This window comes from Homarus americanus, unplaced genomic scaffold, assembly GCF_018991925.1.
Source record: "Homarus americanus isolate GMGI-L3 unplaced genomic scaffold, GMGI_Hamer_2.0 scaffold32929, whole genome shotgun sequence".
NCBI lineage: Eukaryota > Metazoa > Arthropoda > Malacostraca > Decapoda > Nephropidae > Homarus > Homarus americanus.
The window spans coordinates 12,946,716-12,960,170 of record NW_024737097.1 but is presented as its reverse complement, the minus strand read 5'-3'; the positions used below and the strand labels follow the sequence as shown (position 1 = coordinate 12,960,170).

General features: G+C 43.5%; 1 protein-coding gene across 1 annotated transcript; it reads right to left on the bottom strand.

Annotated features, from left to right (window-relative positions):
* Positions 1-6,258: 6,258 nt before the first annotated feature.
* LOC121873114 (calphotin-like) lies at positions 6,259-10,258 on the bottom strand. Its single transcript, XM_042376426.1, has 2 exons — positions 10,213-10,258; positions 6,259-7,541 (listed from the first exon to the last, which is right to left on the bottom strand). The coding sequence occupies exons 1-2, from the start codon at positions 10,256-10,258 to the stop codon at positions 6,259-6,261; spliced, it is 1,329 nt and encodes a 442-aa protein (XP_042232360.1).
* Between the last annotated feature and the right edge of the window lie 3,197 nt (positions 10,259-13,455).

Sequence of the window (13,455 nt, the reverse complement as noted above, 5' to 3'; positions counted from 1 at the left end):
AGATAAAGTTCGTAAGTTATATAGTGAATCCTAAAGTCTATAGTTACCAGTGATGATTAGAGTACACCACAAGAACTATATTAAAGTGATATATTAAACGCTACAGTAAGTTAATTTTTTTGAGTCGTACACAACATCCCGTGAGGCGAAGATGTTGAAGACTCGATATCATAATAAAGATCAAATTCTCGCCTACACTCTTGTGTTGTTGAAGTCAGTACTTACAATAACAGTAGGAAAAATTATGACAATAAATCGCATCATAGGTTTAGTGTAAAATAAAAAAAAATATGTAAACGATATTCAAGACTCCCGCCTACGGTGTGACGTCTTCAGAAGAAGCCGTCGAGGCCAACAGCTTTTCACAAGAAAGTTAAAATTGCACTTGGAAAAATAATAAGCATTTTCAATTAAATTTTATATAATGGTTGAGCGTTTCATGATAATTCTTTGACGTGATAATATTTAATTAATATGGGACGTGAAACCTCTGGGTGTTATTATAAAACTGTTGTTTCTCTAGAGTTGTAATTTAAAACGATATTTAAAAATAAAAAACAAATGTAATAATAATAATAATAATAATAATAATAATAATAATAATAATAATAGTAATAATAATAATAATAATTATAATTTACCTGCAAATAGTAGAAAATAGAAGACAGAAAATGAAGAGTAACAGATGTTTAATAAAGGAATATAGAAGCTGTAAGTATAGGCAGAGGTTGAATGAATGCCTTAAGGGAAATAGTTCACTGTTCTGTAGGTAGATGAAGAACTACTGGAGTGAGGGACGTGACAGGAGGGAGGCGTCTCGGGAAGATGCTGATAAAGGATGTACTGTAGTAGAGACGCGGGAACAAACTTTACAAAAATACTTAGCACTAGAAATAGATTTGTTTTACATGTGGGGAAAGGTGCATTGACGAATGTCCATAGGTAGACAAGTTATTAATTTTCTTTACAAATGGAACAATCCGAAAAATTAATACGAGAATTCGAGATTACAGACTCCAAGTGAGAGACGGCGAGACAATGTAGAATTTGACGCTTTACATTATGCGGACGACGATGTGGCGGTAAAGGAGTGTGAAGGAGTATTGGATATAATAATAGTTAATTATGATGAACTGGACAAAAGATGAGCGTTAACTGTAAATGTTCTCCTAAGTTAGGTTCGTGAGGTGGCGCCTTCAGGGCACCCCCAGTTCACCCAGCTGTAAATGGTTACCTAACTTTATAATTGGGGAAACTGAAGGCGGTCAAGTGCAATGCCGGCCACGCTGGCTCCTTGTGTACCAATAACAGTCTACTGTGTGCTTTATCCGCACTGCTCCTAACGGGCTTATGGGACCAATTTCACATTTTTGCTAAATGTTTCTTTTTCTCTTGATCCACTTTACGTATCTGTAAGCTAAGGAGAGATAAAAGATGAATTTTGAAATATATGATTAGCATAGCAAAATACTGTATACAGAATATTTTTCATAGGTTTTCATCCCACTTTAAATCACAGAACGATGGAGAAAATTTACAAAGGAGAAATAATAGAAGAACTGGCTGGTGTGTCGGCCCACCATAAACTTCTTTCACGCAGTCACGCAATCAGTAACTACTGGTATTACTAAAACTGGCTGATTCAACTAAGATATATATGTATAACTTTATCTAATGTCACCCCACTTCTTTCTTCCGACTCCCTACCCATTTTCTTCCGACTTTCTCCTGTCTATCTTCCCAATATTTTTTCCACGATATTCAACACTACGTCGGCAGCGTCTTGAGGTAATTACTAAGTAGCTGGAGATGGTAATTTGCTCCTTAATTACCCCGGCAGCAAGGTGTCAATTAGAACACACAGTTACCCTTAAATGAGTTAATTGGTGGACAATACACGACAGCGAAGACTTGATCATTACGAGCGACAGGGGGGGATGATGGGGGAGAGAGAGAGAGAGAGAGAGAGAGAGAGAATGATATACAGATAAGCAGAGTAAAAAGGAGAAATAGAGAGTAAAATAATGAGGGGAGGTGGAAGACAGAGGAGATAAAGAGACACAAGGAAAGAGATTATGAACGAGGATGTAAAGTTAGCAAAAAAATAAAATAAACATAAGAAGTCGTGAAACAGAACGAGAAGCTAGTAACACAGAAGTCGTAAACTGGGTGGCAAGGTACAAATAAAAGATGAAATATTGACAAAATTAGAGTCCTGGATTATCAAACTCCGACCACACGTGCGTGCGTGCGTGCGAGCGTGTCAGTTCTTCAACCATACTGTATTTCTCCCTCAACCTGCACCCAAACAACCACACGTTCCCTAACTTGGCACCACCAGGAAGGACTCCCTAGAGTGCCAGTGCCGAGAATGGATGGCACAGGAGGGGGGAGAGGGGAAGGGGCAAGATGTCGCTGCTTCGATTTACAAGAAAGTGGAATTTCACCACAAATTGAGATGTCACCTTTTTTGGCGGAGGGAGCAGACCCCAGGGAGCAGAGCGGAAACAATGAAATTTGGTGAGGAGGCACACGAGGAGGAGGAGGAGGAGGAGAAAAAGAGGGAAAGGTAGGATGAGGAAAAGGCAAAAAAAAATATCAGGAGATTCTCTCCGTGTACAAGAGAGAATATAACTCCGCAAAATACGACACCGTAACTAATGTTGCCGTGTTCGACTTCCCGCCGCAGTGAAAGGCGAGGTTCTCTCCGTGTACACAAGTAAGTAGCAAAGAGTTGAATACACTATTAACGACACGGGCCGATACTGAAAAAATTCTTCGGTGTGGTAACATACTGTCGAGGTCTAATTAACCTACCAGCAGCTGAAATCCAAGAATAAGTAGACTAACACCTGCCCGGCCACCCTGTATCATAACGGGATAAGGTTCGCAAAATTAAAAAAGGACTCAAAGTATCGCAAAGTGTAATAACGTGGTCATCACAAGCTCTGTTAAATACTAGACTTAAACACCTGCTGATTAACGTTAATATAAAAGGTATCAACTCACTTCAATCTTTCGCCATCATCTGTTGCTAAAGGTGTATCTAGTATGTACCAGAGATTCGCGGATAAATGTGTACTTATTATATTTCGCGCAGTAAATGATAGACGAGTGTCGAGAAAATATTTCTGGGAAAACTAAATGTTAACCCTTAAAATAGTTCAGGTGATTAGTGATTACTGTTAATCATTTGAATATTTCAAGTAATCAAGATTATATCCTAAACGTATCACAAGCACTGTTTTAAAGGTCAATAGGTATAATTAGCTCCAATTTACTCTTTAAAGTTCACGTGAGTCCCCCTGACTGGCCCATGTCTTTATAGTAGTATTTACTATTAACAACATAAGAAACCACCTTATCTACCACCAATATTTTCCCATCAGCTCTTGGGTGACATTATCAGCTAACACACAGCCGTTGGGTCAAAAACTTTTACAACTGACCTCACGCAATTTTCTGGTGACAATTTATGGTTGTACGAGATTACACAATTTAGTGTTGTTATTTTGGTGAGAGTTTATGAGCAATTTTTGTTTTAATTCTTCACAAAATCACTCGCTGAGTAACTTTGTTCGTCGCAGTGTGTGTTACTCGAGTCAACTTCATGATATAGAAGCTAAAGTACTGTTAGTGTAAAGAAATAATGTGTATTATAACCTCAATATCCCCCGAACCTGTATCGTGTTCGAAGATAAAATCTTCAGTGATTGTTGTGTAAACAAGCAATTGGTACCAGAATAATGAGAACACACGAACAGAAAGATGGAATGAAAGACAGACGCACAGACAGATAGAATGAAAGACAGACGCACAGACAGACAAACAGACACACGGACAGACAGGCAAACATACGGACAGAAAAAAGTTTCAATTTTATAACACTTCCTGGTAAAGACAAGTACGAAACATAAAGGCGCATTTTGGTAATAAACCTAAGAAAGTTTATCGTAAAGATAAATAATTTTGGGGTTACAGAGGACAATATTCAGGCTGTTATTTATGTTTTATTTGTGTATGTATTTCAATCACCCTATACACTGGACAGCAACTATGAACAAATAAAAGTATAGTTATGTGTAAGTTTGGGGTCAAAATTAGAATCTTTATTCAAGAAATTCCGAGTGATTTAGTCAAGGATGTTTCTCTTAATTGATGTTTATTTTAAGGTCGCTGCTACAGACCCGTGCCTGGTTCTCAACTTACTTTGCATTAAAAACCTGATACATACAGTATAACGTGTGCGCCAAATAACTAATTATAATAGCAAATGCCAACCAACCAAACCTGAAATTATATACCAAGCCTTACTTAACGATCCTAAGCATAGTGTTAACTCTCTACCGTACGCTGCGTTTACTTCACATAGTGTACAATGACCAAATTGACTTCATGCTTGCGTATGAAATTTATTTTGTAAACAGGCTATTGCATGACCAGTTCATTGGCAGAAATAAATTGAGAGCCGGGCAAGAGTTTGTAACCCCTTCCTTTCAATTATTTTGCTTCGTAAAAATGAGGATTTTTTTTTATTTCTTTGTTTTTCTTCTTTTTGAAAGCATTCTCGACGACCTATTCTCCTTATATTATACCTCCCTCTGTATTATATCTGGCACGTGCTTTGTCAGAAGTCACGCACGACTTTTCTTTTCTTAAGTTTTCTTGTTTGTGAAATCATACACACTGAGGACATTTACACTTTAGGTTTTATAAGTAATTTAAATGGATGACTAGCTTGTTTTAGTAATCAAATCAGTCAAAAATCAAGTCAAGAAAAAGTGAAATACGCCCCCTTCCCCTCCCCACCCTTCTGACTGACTCACTCACTCACTCACTCACTCGACCAGCTGGAATACAACCTACTGGTCTGGGGAGGTGGATGGGGGAGGGAGAGAAGATAAAAAATAGCTCTCTCTCTCTTTCCTCCTCACCCTGAAGTGGAAGTCTTGCCTGCAAAAAACTTTTGAGTTGTGGATGAAGTGCAGGACACCCCACCCCACTCCCCTCCTCCTCTCCCCCGTCTTGTCATCTTCCTCCTTTGTCTTTCTCTCTCCCTATTCTTCATTCTCTCCTCTCCCTTGTCTCTCGCCCTTCCATTCCTCGTCTCTCTCGTCCCTCCTCCCACCGTTCCTATCCCCTTTCCCTTCCCTCCTTTCCCACCATTCCTATCCCCTTTCCCGTCCCTCCTCTCCCTCCTCCCTCCTCTCCCACAGACAGAGTATCACCTGTAAAAGTCATTAAGTGGAGAGTAGGAAACATGACATATTACTCTTCCCTTCACCTCTATCCCTTTCATCACCTCCACAATCCACTTTAACCTCCTCCATCACCTCCTTCTCCTTCCCTTCCTTCAACTCCGTCTCTCTTATGCCTCCATCCCTATTCCCCTCCCTCACCGTTATTACCCCTTCCCTTCACTATTACCCCTTCCCCTCCTGCCATCACTAATACCCTCATCCTCACCCATCACTCCTATTCCTCATCCTTCAATCCTACTCCTCACCCTTTTTTAATTCACGTTTTCTTTCATTCACTCCCCTCAACTCCTCTTCCCTTCTCCCCATCATCCTTCAATACCTCCCCTCCTCCCTTCTCGTAACAATGTTCCTTGGCCCCTCAGCCCATAATTTCCCCCAATCAATCTTTCCCCAAACTTATCACCCACTAACTCCTTCCTCCTTTACCCCCCTTACTTTCTTGTCTCTTCACCTCCTCTAGCCTTTCCTCCAGCTTTACCCCTCAATATTTCCCTTCAGCTTCACCCCTTGACCTTTTCCCCCAGTTTCTCCCTACCTTTGACCCTTAATCACTTGACTCATTTCTTACCCCCTCAAGCTTTTTCCCCTCTCCGTTGTCCCCTCCTCTCTTCTCTTCTTATTTATCCCTTCCCTCATTCGTCATCGTTTAACTTCTCTCTCCTCCCCTTCATCAGCTCTTTATTCTTAGTTCCCCTCTTCCCTCCCCACGTACCATTCTCATCTTCCCTATCCCCCTCCTCACCAAAACCTTCATCCCCAACTCTTCACTCTACAACCCCTTTATTCACTTCTCCCAACGCCCCTCTCTCCTATCCTTCCCGCTTCCCCATCGTTTGCCTCCTACCCCCCCTTCAATCCCCTCCCCTCCCCACCCCTCTTCATCTCCTACCGATTTGTTCCTTTAGAGACACGTGGCGTTAATTGGGTCCTGCGGGGATTCCCCTTCACGAGGGTGCCCGGTCTACCTGTGCCGTGGTGCGAATGGATGTACAGCCACTTAACGTGCAGCCACTGGATACACAACCGATAAACATGCATCCATTGGATATACAGCCACTAAATGTGCAACAACTGCATGTACAACCACTGAATGTACAGCCACAAAACTTGCAACCACTGGATGTACAGCTACTAAGCGTACAGCCACTAGATGCACAGCTACTAAACGTGCGGCCAATGGATGTAGGGCCACTAAACGTGCAGCCACTAGATGTGCAGCCACTGGATGTATAGCCACTAAACGTGCAGCCACTAGATGTGCAGCCACTGAAGGAGCAACCACTGGATGTACAGGCACTGGATGTACAGCCACTAGATGTGCAGCCACTGAAGGAGCAACCACTGGATGTACAGCCACTAAACGTGCAGCCACTAGATGTGCAGCCACTGGATGCTTACGAAGACCACTGGATGTGCAGCCACTAAGCATGCAGCCACTAGATTTGCAACCACTAGATTTTGCAGACACTAGATGTGCAGCCACTGGATGTACAGCCACTGGATGTACAGCCACTAGATGTACAGCCACTAGATGTACAGCCAGTGGATGAACAGCCACTACCTGTATATGTACAACCATTGGGTGTACAGCCACTAGATGCGCAGCCACTGAATGTACAGCCACTGGATATACAGGCACTGGATGTACAGCCACTAGATGTAAGGACACTTGACGTACGGCCACTGGATGTACAGCCAATGGGTGTACAGCCACTAGATGTACGGACACTTGACGTACAGCCACTGGATGTACAGCCACTAGATGTACAGCCACTGGGTGTACATCCACTAGATGTACAGGCACTAAATGTATAGCCACTGGCTGTGTAACCAATGGATGTGCAGCCACTGGGTGTAAAACCACTAGCTGTACCGCCCCTGGATGCAGAGCCATTATATGTACAGCCACTGGATGTACAGCCACTAAATATACAGCCACTGGGTATAGAGCCACTAGATGTAGAGCCAGTAAACGTGTAGCCACTGGATGTGCAGGTGCTGGATGGACAGCCATTGGATATGCAGCCACTGATGGTGAAGCCACTGGATGTACAGCCACTAAACGTGCAGCCACTGGATGTGTAGCCGCTGGATGTACAGCCATTGGATATGCAGCCACTGATGGTGAAGCCACTGGATGTACAGCCACTAAACGTGCAGCCACTGGAGGTACAGCTGCTAAAAGTGTAGCAACTAGACGTACAGCCACTAAACATGCAGCCACTGGATGTGCAGTGACTAAACGTGGAGCCACTAGATGTGCAGCCACTGGATCCAGCACTAGATGTTAGCCACTGAATGTACAGTCACTGGATGTACAGCCAATGGATGTACAATGAAGAATCGTGAAATTTGGTGAAAACATATGCCGAAGGGCTAAACTTTTGGGGGCGCTCTGTCGCCCTTAGTGGGGGGCTCTCGCAATGCCAATAGATGTGCAGCCACTAGATGTGCAGCCACTGGATGTGCAGCCACTGGATGTACAGTCACTGTATGTACAGCCACTAAACGTGCAGCCACTGGCTGTACAGCCACTAGATTTCCAGCCACTGGATGTACAGCTACTAGATGTACAGCCACTAAATGTTCAGCCACTAGATGTGCAGCCACTGTATGTACAGTCACTAAACGTGCAGCCACTGGCCGTACAACCACTAGATGTTCGTCCACTGAATGGTTCCCACTGTATATACAGCCACTGGATGTACAGCCACTGTATGTACAGCCACTAACAGTGCAGCCACTGGCTATACAACCACTGGATGTGCAGCCACAGGATGTGCATTCACCTCAAAAAGTCTTCTGTCACCTTAAGACTGAATCAGTATCGAAACTAAACGAGATAATGCAACGCCAGCTCTGGTGAGATCCTGAACTACATACACCATTGGATGTACAGCCACTAAACTAAACTAATCTAATTGATGTTCCTAGGATATAACTAAATATTCGGACAAATTTTCACACACACAGAGTATGTGTAGAGGTGAAGGATTTAAATGGTGCCACTCTGTTGTAGAAACAGCTGTCGAAAAAGCGATGTTCTTGTCTGAAAGACGACGTCGATGAAGATTAAGTGGTTGAGAGCCCTGAATGAGGAATATTGCAAGACTATAGCGCCCCTCGTTTCGTCTATGTAGGCCCAGAGAATACGGATGCTATCCAACGCTGCATTGATGGAAAGGTCGGCTCACTGCATCTCATTAAGCGAGATGAACCTGTCAGACCCCCAAAAATGAAGGAATACCTTGTCACCCACTTCCCCAAGGGTATTCCTCCCAGTGGCACTCTGTCACTTTATAAGGATGGTGCACAACTTAGTAGGATCATCATTGTTTAGAAAAGGAAGGAAACACCTCCTGAGGAACACTGCTTCTTCGGCATGAATGGTATCCTTAGTAACATCAATCGGTGGACTCCTCCCCCTCTGGTGTGCTACAATTGCTTCGGGGTCAATCATGTGGTGAAATACTGTCACAAGACAGCCACCTGCAGCATCTGCGCAAAAATGCATAGCACGAGGAGCTGCCCCACCAAGGAAGCTGCCTCTCGGGAGGGAAGTAGCAGGGTTTCCCACTCAGGAGGTAGAGTCCCAGGTGCAGGTAGAAGGGTGTGACGGCCTGGCACCCAGGTTACCCTGGGAGGCCGCTCCACCCACAACAGCAGTCACACTCAGTGACGCCAACACTGCCGGGTCGCCTCCATCGCCTGAAATCAACAGCAACACCTCCCCACCCAGGAGGTAATGTCCCAGGTGCAGAGAGGAAGGTGTGACGGCCTGGCACCCTGGTTGTACTTGGAGGCCGCCTCCACCCACAACAGCGGTCACACTCAGTGACGCCAACACTGACGGGTCGCCTCCATCGCCTGAAATCAACAGCCACACCTCCCCTCCCAGGAGGCTGTATCCCAGGTGCAAGGAGGAGGGTGTGATGGCCTGGCACCCCAGTTGTCCTGGGAGGCCGCCTCCAACCACAATAGCTGTCCTACTCAGTGATGCCAATGCGGCCGGATCTCCTCCACCACCTGAAGTCAACAGGCACAGTGACTCTCTTTTGTTTGCCAATGCAAGTCAGGTTAAAGCCTTCCAAGTAAGTGTACCGGTGAACAATGGCAGTGATAGTGTCAGAGGAACTTTTGAAGGAGCTGGTGCCTCCTTTCATAATGATGCGAACTTGAGGGTGAGTAGCCAGAGCGAGACCGATAGCGATGGAAACATGAATGGGGAGAATGAGCCCCAGACTGCCAGCGTGGTCTCTTTGATAACCCCAGGTCTGAAAACTGTCCATAACCCTGTGCTTCTTCCCATATTTTCGGAGGAGGAACTCGCGGGACTAATTAAGGAACCTGTGTATAAAAATCCTACTAGAATAAGGGCTGTGAGATGCATTTAACAAGAACTCCAGGGGTGGTGAATTTGAAACGGTTAATTTAATGGTCAGGTTGATCTATGAAGCCAACGCGCTACTCTCTATACTAAGTTCAAGATGGAACGAGTAACACGAACGCTTGGGTTCGTTTCATGGAACATCCGGAGTGTTAACCGCAGAATTAATGACCTACAATGGTTTGTTAAAGTTTTTAACATTGATGTAATTGGTTTACAAGAACCTTACACGTCCAGCACCCAGAAGAAAGCTGCACCCAGGATAGCTGGGTTTACAGCATACAATATTGGAGCAGGAAGTGGTCTGCTCACTTATGTAAAGATTGCTCTGGTCTGTAAATGGATCAAAACTCACAATGATGAAAGTATTCACTACAGTAAAGACAGCAAACAGTCAATTTTCGCTGTATCTAATATACTATAGGAATAGACGTGTGTGTGTGTGTGTGTGTGTGTGTCTGTCTGTCTGTCTGTCTGTCTGTCTGTTCTGGGCAGCCGAAACGGCACAATCGTTTTTCATCAAACTTGGTGGAAAAATCGCAAAAAAATCGTAGTGGAACAAACCTCGTCCCATGTCTATGGTTTCTTTAGGAAGGCAATAATTAACCATTTCATTTACGATGGAAAACGATGCAAGTCTATGGACTTGGCGCACCCTAATTAACTATGCAAGTCTACGGACTTGCCGCACCCTCATTCGCTGTACGCTGTCAGCCGGACGGCGGTTGCGCGGTAGCCAATCACGAGCATTCAAACTTTCACCGGGCGAGAAAGGCCCGCGATCACTTGTAACATCTATGTTCGGTATAATAAGCTGATAGCGGACGTGTTACCAAAGCCATCAGGTAACAATGCTATTCTGTGTATGGGTGACTTTAATTATCGTCACACAGTCCTCGGTGATGTCCAGTGTAACTCTAATGGGAGGGTGTTCGTGAATTACATCAATAATCATAATATCACTGTATACGACACAGACAAAGTGACACATCTGATGGGGGGCAGACTTGATTATGTGATTGGGTATAACCTAGTAGACAGTAATGTCAAGGCTAAGGTCATCTCAGACCACCTAGTCAGTGATCATTATGCAATACTTACTGAATACACTGTTGCTGATGTCAAGTGTGAACCCCATCCTAAGCTCAGAATTAACATCCCAGATAATCTTAAACTGCACTTCAAGGCCTACATCCACAGATGGTATGCTGGATATACACCTGGGTCAGTGGATGAATTTTGCTGTGATCTTGTAAATGTCATTACCACATATTATACCACCTGGGTTAAGTCAAGGAGGAAGGGGGGCAGCACTAAACCACCTCTGTGGACACATGACCCCATCCTCACCAAAGAAGGAGAGAAGGTAGAACAGCTTGCCAACACTTATAAGCAAAATAAAACTAGTGATAACCTCCTGGCATTCCTCAAAGCTAACAGAGATTTCGTGAACTCAAAGGTCAGGTGAGAAACACCTATTGGGAACAATTCTTACAGGGGATTAATAGAACAACCACTCTAGCAGAAGTGTGGAACAAAATTAGAGCCATTACCAAGTCACCCACCCCAGTCCAACTTCATCACAGCCCTGCAGAATATGCTGACATGCTATTAGACCAATGGTCTAGTGTGTCACAAATCACTTCCCTGCCTCCTGACATACAGCAATATCTTAACCCAGGGGTTTCAATATTGAAATAGCCTGTTCCTCACCAGACCTTACCGACCAGTTTCCTATAACGCACCACGAACTAACAACAGCACTAATGGGTCATGGCATAACCTATAACACCCTGAGATTGTTAATGATCCCTAACCATCCACTGCTTGACCTGTATCAAATGAGCCTCACACAGGGTATTCTGCCTAAGACATGGACTCATGGAAACATAGTAATCCCTAAAGCTAATTCCTTTCACTACATCCTGTATGTGTATAAAGAGTATCTCATCAAGTCAAATCTGTATTCATGTACATGCTTTGCAGAATATCTTGTTCACTCAAAAGATAAGACACAAACAGCCTTCATAGACCTTAAATCAGCCTTTGATGTAGCTAATAGAGACAAATACTTGAGCAAAGCTAATTTTGGCATCCAAGGTAACCTCCTGACATGGATAAAGGGTTATCTGTCCAACAGGTATGCCAGTGTTCTGTTTAGGGGAGTTAAAAGTACCAGAATGAGATCATTTGAGCTTGGCACGCCTCAGGGAGGAGTGTTAAGTCCTATGCTCTTTAATATACTGATGCACAAGCTTATTGCTGACATTCCAGTTCAGCCAAACGAGGCTGTAATATGCTATGCTGATGATATCTGCATTACATGACCAAGCCAGGCAGGAGCCAAGCCTTGTATTGGATCAGAGGACTGTGGAATGTGGTCTCATAATATCTGTTGACAAGACGAGGGTCCTCAATCCTTGTCCTGCTCACCCTCTGCCTCTTGACTTTAACATTAACAGCATGCCCTTGGAACTATGTAGCTCTTATAAATATCTTGGAATTTGTGTGAATGATGCAAACTTTGTCGGCAACCTTCGTGCCAAACTAATGCAGCGCATTAAACCCCTCAGAACCCTTGTTGACAAGGGCTATGGAATTAACATCATCTATGCTCGTACTTTCCATCTTCACTTCATTCGTTCTGTAGTTGACTATCATGCTCTCCATCTTGTGATTATTCCGCCTAAACAACTCAACAGCCTTGAGGTAGTGTTAAATGAAGCCATGTGCATCATTCTAGGATGCCCCAAATCAACCAGAATTGTAAACATGAGGAAAGAGCTCGGGCTGCCCTCCCTATCTGAGAGGATAGCTCTACTTAATACCATGTTTTGTGTCAAAGTTTTGAAGAACAATGGTCCCCAAACTACATCTCAAACTGAGTTGATGTTCTATCTAAGTAATCCCGATTGTCTCGCTAACGTTCCACAAAAGACTCGCTTTGGGGCGTGGCTTCATAAAAGTGTTGCAGATCTTTTGAAAATGAATGTCGCAATCACCCAGACGTACCCATTAATGCCATTCCTCCTTGGCTGGGTATATCAGTTCCTATTAATTACACTCCTGTCGGTAGTAAGCAAATGTTAAACACCGATGTAATGAGATGTGTCACACTAGAAACTATTAACAGACACATAGAAAGTATTAAATCAAGTGAATGTTATGCTTTTACTGATAGTTCTGTGCACACAAACACAGGTAGAACAGGCTGTGCAATTGTAATATATAAAGAAAATGAGATGATAGTGTCAAACAAGCAAAGGCTGAACAACTGGGCCAGCACAACACAAACTGAACTGGAAACTACTTAGCCACAGACTACCTTAAAGAAAGTGGAGGTGGGGTGATATTCTGTGACTCTCAAAGTGCTTTGAAATCAATGAACAGCCCGTCAGGTTCTATGTCCAAAGTTGTATGTGTTATTAAAAGAAATGTAATAACTGCCAATGAGAACAACTCAAGTATCGAATTTGTGTGGATTCCGTCCCATGTTGGAATTAGGTATCATGACCGTGCTGATAAACTGGCCAATGAGGTATGTAAGAAAGAAAATGTTGACCGTGACCTTGGCCTGTCCAATGATGTACTTAAAAACATTCAAGTCAGAATCATGAACTCTGATCTAGAAGAACTGAGAAATGCTGAGAGACCTGACAGTTATAGCATTAGTAAATAAGACAAATTTTGTGACGAGAGGTACCGGTATGGCCAGCATAAGGACAGAACCAGACAATGTGATGTAGTCGTGGCCAGAATTAAGCTAGGATACAGACACATCTGGCAAGTTAGTAACGCTGTACCCAT